General features: G+C 44.0%; 1 protein-coding gene across 2 annotated transcripts in view; it reads right to left on the bottom strand.

The window, feature by feature from the left end:
• The window catches only part of SPTLC2 (serine palmitoyltransferase long chain base subunit 2), a 113217-nt gene extending 103138 nt beyond the window's left edge, over positions 1–10079 (bottom strand). For both annotated transcript variants that reach the window (XM_082647341.1, XM_082647342.1), the window contains exon 1: positions 9869–10079. In XM_082647341.1, the coding sequence (XP_082503467.1) occupies positions 9869–9997 (129 nt within the window). In that variant the 5' untranslated portion in view covers positions 9998–10079. The remainder of the gene's footprint in view (positions 1–9868) is intronic.
• Positions 10080–12052: the final 1973 nt, after the last annotated feature.

Genomic DNA, 12052 nt, shown 5'->3' with positions numbered 1-12052 from the left:
CAGTGGTTAAAAATCCGCCTTCAAGTGCAGGGGACGTGGGTTCGATCCCTGGTCGGGGAACTAAGATCCCACATGCCGCAGGGCAACTAAGCCCATGCCACAACTACTGAGCTTGCATGCTGCAACTAGAGAGCCCGCACACTCTGGAGCCGGTGCACCACAACTAGAGAGAAGCCTGTGCCGCAACAAAGGATCCTGCATGCTGCAACGAAGACCCCGCATGCCGCAATGAAGACCCAACAAAGCCAAATAAATAGGTAAATGTTTTTAAAAATACATTGTAAAAAAATGATGTTTGTCTCTACTGACTGATGATAGATTATATTCATGATACTAAGAGAAAAAAACTGTAAAATAGATGTAGTACGATCTCTTTTATGTAAAATTGTAACCCACTCCCTCTCACATTTGTACGTATATATATATATATATATACACACACACACACATACACACATTTATATGTATATATATACACACACACACACATATATAAATACATGGCAGGATATATATCCAAATGTTACAGTATTTATCTCCAGGTTATAGAATTGCAGGAGATAAAGCTGACCCTTGAACAATGCTGCAGTTAATCTCAGTATAATTCATAGTTGGCCCTCCGTATCCAAGGTTCCTCCACATCCACGGATTCAACCAACCACAGACTGTGCAGTACTGTAGTATTTACTACTGAATAATATCTGCATAAAAGTGAACTGGTGCAGTTCAGACCTGAGTTGTTCAAGGGTCAACTGAATTTATTTTCTTCATAATTTAAGAAATATTTCATATTTCTTCATTTATTTCATATTTCTTCATATTTTAATTTAATTTCTTAATTTATTTTCTTTAAACATTAACATATTTTATGTTCTGCAAGTATGGTATTTTTCCAACTCCTATATTTTCATATAAAATAGTATGTAAAGTATGTTGACTTTACAAGAGAAACACTACATCTGTTCATTTTAAATCTTATTGAAAGTATGCAAATTTTCAAGAAATACTTCTTTATAAAACGAAAAAATTTAGAACTTTCAAGTATATGAACTATTGTAAAGAGTGTAACACAGGTGCTAGTCTACTTAAGGGCAAACTCTCCCCACTGAAATTTTAAATCCCCACGAGAGAGGGTTGTTGGGTTCATTTTGGCATAGGTGCCTACTGCTGTGCCAGTCAGTTATGACCCAGGAAATCGGTCATATTGCACAGACGTGACCACCAGGGACCCACCCCTGGTATAAGGGAGTATTCCCAGAGAAGGGAGACTGATGCAAACTGGGTTGCCTTTCCAGTTCATGTCAACTACAAAGCCAGAGAGGAGGGCACGGTGTTACAGGCCTAGAACATGTTAGAGGTGGAATATAGCTCAGAAAAAGACGTGGAATTTGTGGCAGAGCTGCACTGGTACGCCAATCTCCTATTACATCCGTCTGTCATACCTTGATGCTTATCTAGAGATAGGGAAGTGCTACAGAGCTGTGAGTGGCAAGTGAAAATAATAACTCCTGTGCAGAACATCACTGCCCAGAGTGCACAGGATGACACTGACTGAAATCCTGCAGTGCATATATACTTGGAGGTCTGCATTTTTGAGTTTTCAGTAGGAATATGGTAATGTCAAAACATAGGTTTTTTTCACAGCTGGCTTTGGAAGCACTCCTTAGTCCATTCCATACGAGATACTTACCCACAAAAATTCGGGAACTTATCCTGATTGCAAGAAAAAATGTGGACTCCCAACTTTTCAAAATTTGCCTGCCAAGAAAATGAAGACACTTCTGGAAATATATGTTCAGAGTGTGGCACAGCTTGTGTGATGGGCATGAAGCTCCAAACTATTTTCTCTAGTATGTGTGGTAGGCAGTAGTGAGAGGCTAGTACATTTCAGTAAAATTCCAAGAAAAGATCAGCCTCTATAATCAACTCTCAAGAGATGAAATCTATTGTCATCCCTAATATCTAATTTAAAATCCTCAAAAATCATCAGTAAGTTCTGAATTGCCAAATCCAGTGACGTGATAGAGTAAGATAAAGAATACAACCCAGGCTCTATTAACTTCCTAACTGGGTCAGTTATTTAAATGATTTGGAATTCAGTCTTATTTGTAAAATGGAGATAATATTCACCTACCAAGGGCCCTGTGAAGATCAGATAGGTTAAAAGGCTGGGAGAGGCCCTGGCCACAGTAAATGATACCTATTACCATTATTATTCTTGGTTTCTGACCACCAAGATGTTGCTTACACTGCTTAAAGAAACACCCTCGGGCTTCCCTGGTGGCGTGGCGGTTAAGAATCTGCCTGCCAATGCAAGGGATACAGGTTTGAGCCCTGGTCTGGGAAGACCCCACATACCGCGGAGCTACTAAGCCTGTGAGCCACAACTACTGAGCCTGCGCTCTAGAGCCCCTGAGCCACAACTACTGAGCCTGTGTGCCACAACTACTGTGCACAGCAATGAAGGCCCAACACAGCCAAAAATAAATAATAAATAAATAAATAAATACATAATTTCTCTTTAAAAAAAAAAAAAAGAAACACCCTCCGTTTCCTTGGGCTTTCACACACCACTTGCCAACACTTCTGTTCTTTTTCAACCAACCTTCTGCAGCAGTGGTGTGTGTTTGTGCTTGCCTTCTCGCAAGAACACTGATTCCCCAATATTACATCCTTAGTGCCTCCTCTTCTTGCTTAATGCCCTCTTCTATCTACTTTACCAATTCCCATGGCTTTAACTACCACCCATTCATTCCTTCAACTAAGATTTCCTGAGTTCCTATTACATACCAGGCACAATTCAAACAGTAAAACCTCAGATGTTTGCTGAAGGGGCTGACTTATTAGGCAGCAAGAGGCTTATTTAGAATAATTCAAAACCACCACATTTGACAGGTCAGTACTTCATCTGTACAGTAGTTTCTAAAGCTTTCCAAGTCATAAAAATTGTTGAATATTTTCCCCGACCTCAATATGTATTATTTGGAGTAAGGCTGGATCACAACCATAGTCTCAGTATAACTGCATATTTCACTGTACTTAGAAATTATCAGAAAGCTGGGACTTCCCTGGTGGTCCATTGGTTAAGAATCTGCCTTCCAATGCAGGGGATGCAGGTTCGATCCCTGGTCGGGGAACTAAGATCTCACACGCAGTGGGGCAACTAAACCCGCACACCGCAACTACTGAGCCTGCGCACCACAACTAGAGAGAAGCCCCTGCGCCGCCAACGAAGAGCCCTTGCGCAGCAATGAAAGATTCCGCGTGCTGCAACTAAGACCTGGTGTAGCCAAATAAATAAATAAATATTTCTAAAAATAATAATAATAAAAATAAATAAAAATGAGCCACCACCACAGGGGTTATCTCAATCCTTTAGGGTCTTAGAGTATACATGTATTTTTCCTACAATCAGAAGCAAAAATTATTTTAAAACAAAAGGAAAAATTGCCACCTTAACCTTCATAATGGGTCTTGAAGGTAGTCTTAAAGACAACAAATGTTAAGCTAAATTTTCTGAGCTTAAATCAGTCAAGAGCAAAAGGCTTACTTGCTTAATGGGTTTAATGGGTCACAAATTACAAATTATATTATAGAAGCCTTCTTAGAAGCTATTCAGAAGGCAACTGGCTTTTGAGGCCACAAACCATGTATTTAATCAAATAAGACACACCCACTCAGAATGCAAACACAGCCTCTACCCATCCTCTCAATTGCCTATTCTGCCAATAAACACTGCTTCTTTCTTTCAAAAATGGAATCTGGGGCTTCCCTGGTGGCGCAGTGGTTGAGAGTCCGCCTGCCGATGTAGGGGACGCGGGTTCGTGCCCCGGTCTGGGAGGATCCCACGTGCCGCGGAGCGGCTGGGCCCGTGAGCCATGGCCGCTGGGCCTGTGCGTCCGGAGCCTGTGCTCTGCAGCGGGAGAGGCCGCGACAGTGAGAGGCCCGCGTACCGCAAAAAAAAAAAAAAGAAAAAAGAAAAATGGAATCTGATTGAATCTCAACCAATTAACTACTCGTTCAGAACACTATGAAGTTTCTGGGGCACCTAGTCCAACCTTAAAAAGTGGGCAAGTCTGCATTCCCTGAATATCCAAGTTCTAAAATACTATATTAAGAATACAGTGGTTTATATATTAAACACGGGTCTCATTTCCCAAGAATTTTTATTAAAGAGAATTCCTGAGTACCTCAAATGACTCTGGAATCTTTCACATCCAACTAGTAAGACTTGAAATGTTCTTCCCCTTGGAACAAAAAGCATTTGAAACAAAAATCTAGTCCCACGAGTTGTGAACAGTTAACAGCATTATTTTTGCAAAGCTTTGAGGTCTTTGGATGTCTCATCAGGCCCTGAAAAACTTGAACAGGTATACTGGCCATTCTAGTTACTCCTCCAGTTCCTCTGTCATAACTAACTTCTCCTTTTCCCAGGTAATGTTTCCTCTCAGTGGAAACAAAAGCCTAGTCGCTACTTAGTAAACCACCGCTCATTAGTTATTCATTTGCCTTCTTCTAAGTATAAGAAGCAAAACCAGCACTTTGTTCTTTCTACTTTTCTTATCATTTAAATAAGAACATAACTTGTACCCCAATTCCTCCTTAAGAATCTTATTTATTCTGGCAGCTAGAAGGCTATCATCCTTCTAATATCTCATTAAAACTATTCCTAAAGGGAAGAATCTTAGGTCCAAACTCTCTCCAAGGCAGATAATTTTTTTCTTCCATATTTGTTAGCTAATTAAGGAAGGTTAAATGTGTGAACAAATCTCAAAAGTTCTTTAAAGAAATGGAAGACCAAAAGAAAGTAATGTTAACAAGGGGCTTTAAACGTAGAAACCAACTGTATTATATTTCAGGTGCAACCAAAATATGCCATTTATTTAATCAAATGTTAAATCCACAGTAATAAACTCTTGGTAATTAAGATCACTGAATACTCCAAATCGCTGCTGAGAAAATTTCCTGCAAAGCCTCTAGAGGTCTTTAAAAATAGGATAGAATCATCTATCAAGATTAGCTTTAATAAAGTCCTACAAATAGAAAAGGGAATGAATTACATAAACCCCTAAAGGTTCCTTCTAGCTCTAATTCTGCCAAAGCTTCCAATTCTCTTTCTGTTTCCTTAATACTAATTGCCACCTGTTACCTCAAGAAAGGCTGACCCGCTTCTCTCACTCCTCTGAATGGCAGGGAGGAAAAACTACCATTTCTCTTCCTTGTGAAAACTCTATCTACCGTCATCATTAAAAAACAGTAATGTCTACACCCATAAGGATGGCTACCGTAAAGAAAAAACCTAATTCTCCTGCGATGTCTCTCCTTTACTCTCACACTACCTTGCCACTAACACTTCTGACCAGATGTTTGGGAGGTGGGGGGTACACACCACTAAGCAATACTGTGACATCAGCTGGGCGTCCTACATTGTTTTTTCCTTTTTTAAAAAATTGAAGTATATAGTTAATTTACAACGTGGTGTTAGTTTCAAGTGTAGGTGTCCTACAATTTAACTTACTTCTATCGCTATCTACCTGGAGATAGCGGCAGATCCCACAGGTAAGGGCTCAGTCCCACAAGACTGCCTCCACCTCAACTTCAGATGCCAATCTCAAGTCCAGGTTGTCACCTGTGCTTCTGATCAACCAGAGGTTCCTGGGACTCTCTCTTCGTAGAGCAGCTCACAGAACTCAGAAAAATTGTTTACTTACTGTTTACCAGTTTATTATAAAGGATCCAGATGAACACCCAGATGGAAGAGATATGTAGGGCAGGGAAAGTGGGGAGGGTCACGGAGCTTCCAGCTGTGCCACTCTCCCAGCATCTCCACGTTGTCAGCAGCCCAGAAGCTCTCTAAACCCAGTACTTTGGGGACTTTTATGGAGGCTTCATCATGCAGGCATGATTGATCATTAACTCCATTTCCAGCCTCTCTCCCCTCTCTGGAGAACTGGGAGGTGGGGCTGAGAAATCCAAGCTTCTATTCATGGCTTGGTCTTTCTGGTGACCCCATCCAGGAGCCCACCAAGAGTCAGCTCATTAGAACTGAAGATGTTTCTATTGTCTAGGAAATGTCAAGGGATGTAGGAGCCCTGTGTCAGAAACTGGAGGCCAAAGACGAAACATTAGGACAAAAGATGCTCCTAGTGCTCTTATCACTTAGGAAACTACACAGGTTGTAGGAGCTCTATGCCAGCAGCAGAGGAAGTTATATACATATATTTTTTGTCCCTATAATCTCACAGCTACTGTCAAAAAAAAAAAAAAGAAAAGAACAATTGTTGGTGAGACTGTAGAGAAACTGGAACCCTTGTGCACTACTGATAGAAATGTAAAATGGTACAGCCACTGTGTAAACAGTACGGTGTTACCTCAAAAAATTAAAAATACAATTACCACATGATCGAGCAGTTCCACTGCTAGGTATATACCCAAAAGAATTCATGGTCTAAGAGATATTTGTACATCCATGTTGATAGTGTCATTATTCACAACAACTGAAACAGGGAAGCAACCTAAGTGTACACTGACACATGAATGGCTAAGCAAAATGTGGTATATACATACAATGGAATATTATTCAGCCTTAAAAAGGAGGTAAATTCTGATACATGCTACAACATGCATGACCCATGAGGATGTTATGCTAAAGGAAATAAAGTCAGTCACAAAAAGACAAGTACTTTTACTTATATGAGGTACTTACGGTAGTCAAATTCCTAGAGACAGAAAGCAGAATGGTAGTTGCCAGGGACTGGGAGGAGGGGAGAATGCAGAGATACTGTTTAACAGGTACAGAGTTTCAGTTTTACACGATGAAAAGAGTTATGGAGATGGATGGTATTGATGGCTGCAAAACATTATGAATGTATTTAATTCCACTGAATTGTACACTTAAAAATGGTTAAGATGGGGCTTCCCTGGTGGCGCAGTGGTTGAAAGTCCGCCTGACGATGCAGGGGACGCAGGTTCGTGCCCCGGTCCGGGAGGATCCCACATGCCGCGGAGCGGCTGGGCCCGTGAGCCATGGCCGCTGAGCCTGCCCGTCCAGAGCCTGTGCTCCGCGGCGGGAGGGGCCCCAGCAGTGAGAGGCCCGCGTACCGCAAAAAAAAAAAAAGAAAGAAAAAAAAATGGTTAAGATGGTAAATTTTATGTTACGTGTATTTTACCACACACACACACACAAAATTTGGAAAAAAAAAAAACCCAGAAAACAAAACCAAACAGTAATGTCTGATTGTTTCATAACATCCTTTCTACCACAGGAGCTATTTACTCAAACTCTAAACCCAAATCCAACAAAGAGGCAAGCATATAGACTCCTGAGAAAGTAGAGGGATCTTAGAAGTTTCTAACTTCTCTTCTGTTCGTTAAAAGGCAAATGGTGGTATATGTGAGGAAATGAACTTATATCCTGGGTTTAAAAACCCTGTTACAGGGCTTCCCTGGCGGCACAGTGGTTAAGAATCTGCCTGCCAGTGCAGGGGACATGGGTCCAGGAAGATCCCACATGCCACAGAGCAACTAAGCCCATGTGCCACAACTACTGAGCCTGCGCTCTAGAGCCCGCAAGCCACAACTACTGAAGCCCGCCCGCCTAGAGCCGGTGCTCCACAACAAGAGAAGCCACAGCAATAAGAAGCCCGCGCACGGTAACAAAGAGTAGCCCCTGCTCGTCACAACTAAAGAAGTCTTGTGTGCAGCAACCAAGACCCAACGCAGCCAAAAATAAATAAGTTTATTAAGAAAAAACAAAACAAAACCCTGTTACACTGTATTTTAGAAAAGGCAAGACACACGCCTGTGCACTTGACATCTTATGTGCATTTTTACGGCATAATTGGCAATATTTCCCCCAGAAACTGGGGAAAAATACACAGGGCTTGGAGCACTAGCACATCACTTTAATCGAAACAAAAACAACTTTAAAAAATATTTTAAAGATACTCTTGCTCTTATGAAGTTTCTTTTGCTTAAGGAAAAAGAAACGGGGGGAAAAAAACACCCCACAGACAATAGTCCTCTTATAGTGTAAAAGCTACATACCTAAAGTCTTTGTTTTAAAAAGACTCCCGAGAAATTGTTTTCTAGAAGGGATACTGCACCCCTAAACATTCTTTAGGGCATTCCACCAGACCATTCTTCCAAATGCCACCATTGTGGCTTGAGTGAATTTTTTCACTAAAATATATTAGAAAAAGTCAGGCAGATTTTCCAGTTATACAGATTTTTAAATTTCATGCTAGCAACTTGATATTTCTTCATCTTATCAGTCAGCAATCTCTGAAGAAATGTCATGCCCACCAATGCTAAACTGTTCAGGATTATGGGAGGGAGAAATCTGATTTACTACTAACTCAGAACATAAGTGTGTTAAATGAAAAGAGCACTTAAACACAAAGCACCTCTATCGTGTGTACACCTTGCTCTTGATTTCCTTCTCCCTCTTAAAAATCATAACGCACTCATTGGCCTGCAATGTATTTTCTAACTCCCACCATGAGGTTTCCCTTTTACAATTTATACAACAATTTTGTCTTATTAGCCATTTACACTGCTGGGAAAACAACTTCTTCCATGGCTTACAATGAGCTGATTCTTATCACTTCCTGTCTCACACAATTATTTCTTCAAAAATGAAAACAAATTTTTTGAATCTGTATATTATGTTGCCTTACACCTTACAACTTCAGGGGAGGTCAAGTCTCTTTTATGTATTTCCCCCCAACTCTTGTGGTCTTAATATCTCAACCTGACCCGGAGAAATGCTTTACTTTCTGTTTCACACCAAACAGTAACAGGCCTGTCTCTCCTATCTACTGACCGAGGGAGAAGGCTGCCAGATATTTATGGTAATGCCAAATTACAACAGTCACATTTCCTGCCGTGGGGAACGGACTATTTGTGAAAAAAAAAAAGGATTTCCTTAATTTCTTAAAGAGATTTATAAGTACCAAAGTCAACTGCAGACGTCTCAACACTCTCTTCCACCAACACTGACCTTGCATCTTTTTAACCAGCTCATCGTTAAAAAGACATTTCAGCATAATAGCTGTCAGTCCAGAGAACGTGAAGCTTGATGATAATTACTGCCTTGAATTCAGAACTTTTCAAAACATTTCAGAACTGCCTGGACTGGGTTGGTGATTCAGCCTTGGTGAATTAGTACAGACTCATCACATGTCACCACCAGGCTAAACCATCCCCTTGTGAGATAGCACTCTTGCTCAAGGGGTCAGCAGGACCACCTAACTCAACCTGGAGCCCGAGATGGGGGTCTCACCTCGGGCCAAGACCGTAACGCTTTTTAGGCTCTGGACCGGGTTCACTGCCAGACTTGTGGTCCAAGGCCTTACTTGTAGACGGGGGGTAGGTACGTGGTAGGAAAAGACTGGGTGTTTCCGCCTGGTACCACCTCCTAACTTGCTTTGCCTCCTGAGGATCCTAAATGTGGTTTTCCCTGGAGGGCTTCAGAGCTCTAGGAGGAAGCAACCACCCGAAGGCCACAGGAGGGAGGCTCGGGGGAATCCTCCTGGGGTCCGAGGGGGCACTCCCTGCCTCTCCTGGAGGGCAGACCCCACTTCTGGCGGGATCGGGTAGAGGAAGTAGAGCCCAGCCTCCGGGGAGAGGTGAGGAAGACCTCAGGTACGGAGAGACTGGGGAGCCCCAGCGCCGCCCTTGAGCCTTCCGGCCCGGGGCAGGCCCAGTCAGTGCCCGGACACTGCCACCAACACACCTGAGCCGCGCCCGGCCCCGCGGACAGTCACCGCGACCCCGCCCGGCCCCGCCGCCTCTCCGCAAGGGCGCCAGCCCGCGGGGTCCCGGCCCACCGCCCCCAGCCCGGCCCGGCCGCCTGGTCCTACAGTACCTGGCCGGCAGCGGCGGCGGCAGTAGCGGCGCTGATCCTCACGTACCCGTTGCGCACCTCCCCGTTCGCCACGCAGTCGTTCGCCCGCAGCGGGCGACGGCAGCAGCACCCTCCGGGCTCCGTCCGCATCGTCCCGGCAGCACTAGGCGCAAGGCAGGATCCGTAAGCGGCGGCCGAGGCGGCAGCGGCTCCAAGTCCCCCTCCGCACCCCTCCAACCTCCCCGAAACCGGAAATGGCTGCACGCCGCCGCCAATTCCCTGCCGGGCCGTCACATGGGGGCGGGACCCACTCCCCCACGAAGCAGCGGATCGCCGTAGGCTGGGCCCGGGAGCTGGAGACCAGGCGGGGCGCGCAGGAGTGTCGTGAGCCTGAGGACTGCTGACCAATCTGGAGGAGGAGGAGGCGGACCCCAGGCTCCAGCTGTCCAATGACGGGATGGAATAAAACGGCCCGCGGGTGTCAAGGGGGTTTTCTGAAGCGACCTTTGGACCTGGGACCAGGTTTCTAGAGCGGGTTCCCTCTTCTGGACAGGTGGCACCCTCTCTACCCTTGCCTCCCGGGAAGTTGTCGGGTTTGAATCCCAGCCCTTAATTTAATTAGCTAATTCTTCTGTGGGTTTTTATAGTAAGCCTTTTTCGACATTCCTTCACCATTCTTCAATATGCATCATACATTAACACATTTTAAGTAATGATTCGGGTGTCTCTTTGCCCTTCACATCTGTCCCTATCAGGGTTTTCTGTACAACTTCCTTTTAAGAACACTTCCTTGAAAAACAAGAAACCTGGTTGTTCCAGCTCTGACAGTAACCAGAATCTAAACCTTGAGTGTTTAACCACTTTAGGAGCCAAATTCTTTAAAATGGAGTTAATACTTCCTGCTTCATAGACTCATTGCAAGAATTACATTAATAAGCCATTTTGCACCTATCACAATACCTGGCTCCTATTAGAAGCATAATGTATACATATTATTTTTCATCTCTTTAGCTCTATATTCCCATAGTTATTAGAAAGAGAAGAAATGGATTTACATTGTAGCAAGAAACTTTTGGTTACCCATAAAGAATTTAGTGTCGGGGCTTCCCTGGTGGCGCAGTGGTTGAGAGTCCGCCTGCCGATGCAGGGGACACGGGTTCGTGCCCCGGTCCGGGAGGATCCTACATGCCGCGGCGCGGCTGGGCCCATGAGCCATGGCCGCTGAGCCTGCGCGTCCGGAGCCTGCGCTCCGCCAACGGGAGAGGCCACAACAGTGAGAGGCCCGCGTACAGAAAAAAAAAAAAGAATTTAGTGTCATGTTTAAGAGTATGGACTCTGGAGTCAGTCTGGGTTTGAATACTGGCTGTGCCACCTAGAGGGGTGGGATAGGGAGGGTGGGAGGGAGACCCAAGAGGGAGGAGATACGGGGAGGTATGTATATGTATAGCTGATTCGCTTTGTTATAAAGCAGAAACTGACACTATTGTAAAGCAATTATACTCCAATAAAAATGTTTAAATAAATAAATAAAGTAAACAACAATAAAAGGCTGACCAAAGGCTGGAATGATTAGGCAACAGGAGTTCTGATGCGGAAGGCTGGTTGACAGTGACAAGTCTAGACTTTCTATACAGGAAGTTCTCAGGGCAGGAATCTGGTTGGAAGCACGGGTAACGGATTTAACTGGGGCTTAGACAGTGAGCTGAATGAAGCTAGGGAAGGCCTGGGAGGAAGATGTGGAATGAGCTTGATCTTGAAGGATGAGCAGTATTTGAAGAGATGGAAATGAGAAGGAAGGGGTGGGTGATCCTGGGAGAGGGAACCTTTGGAAGCTTAGGTATAGAGGCTGGAAACAGCAATGCCTTACTGGAGAGTGAGAGTTAAGGAGCCTGGCTAGATTAAGGAATCCTTCTAGGCAATCCCTCCCTCCAGAGGGTAGGACACCAGGGCCTTGTCTTGTTCTGCCACTTACTCACCATGTGTGGTCTTGCACAAGTTATGCAACATCAACCTTGGCTTCCTCACGCATCTTACGAAGTTAATACCTGTACTACTTACCTCACAAAGTTTTTGTGAACATGAATGTATAATACATAAATAATCTGATGATCTTGCACACCATTGCTAAATCACAAAAGGGATGCCTCAGAAGGCAGTAGGAAACACCCCAGACTCCATGTACACAGGAAAACAACTCCTTCCAGA

Source organism: Grampus griseus (assembly GCF_964374135.1).
Source record: "Grampus griseus genome assembly, chromosome: 2".
NCBI lineage: Eukaryota > Metazoa > Chordata > Mammalia > Artiodactyla > Delphinidae > Grampus > Grampus griseus.
The sequence above is the reverse complement of the archived record's forward strand: the minus strand, read 5'-3'. Positions and strand labels throughout refer to the sequence as shown.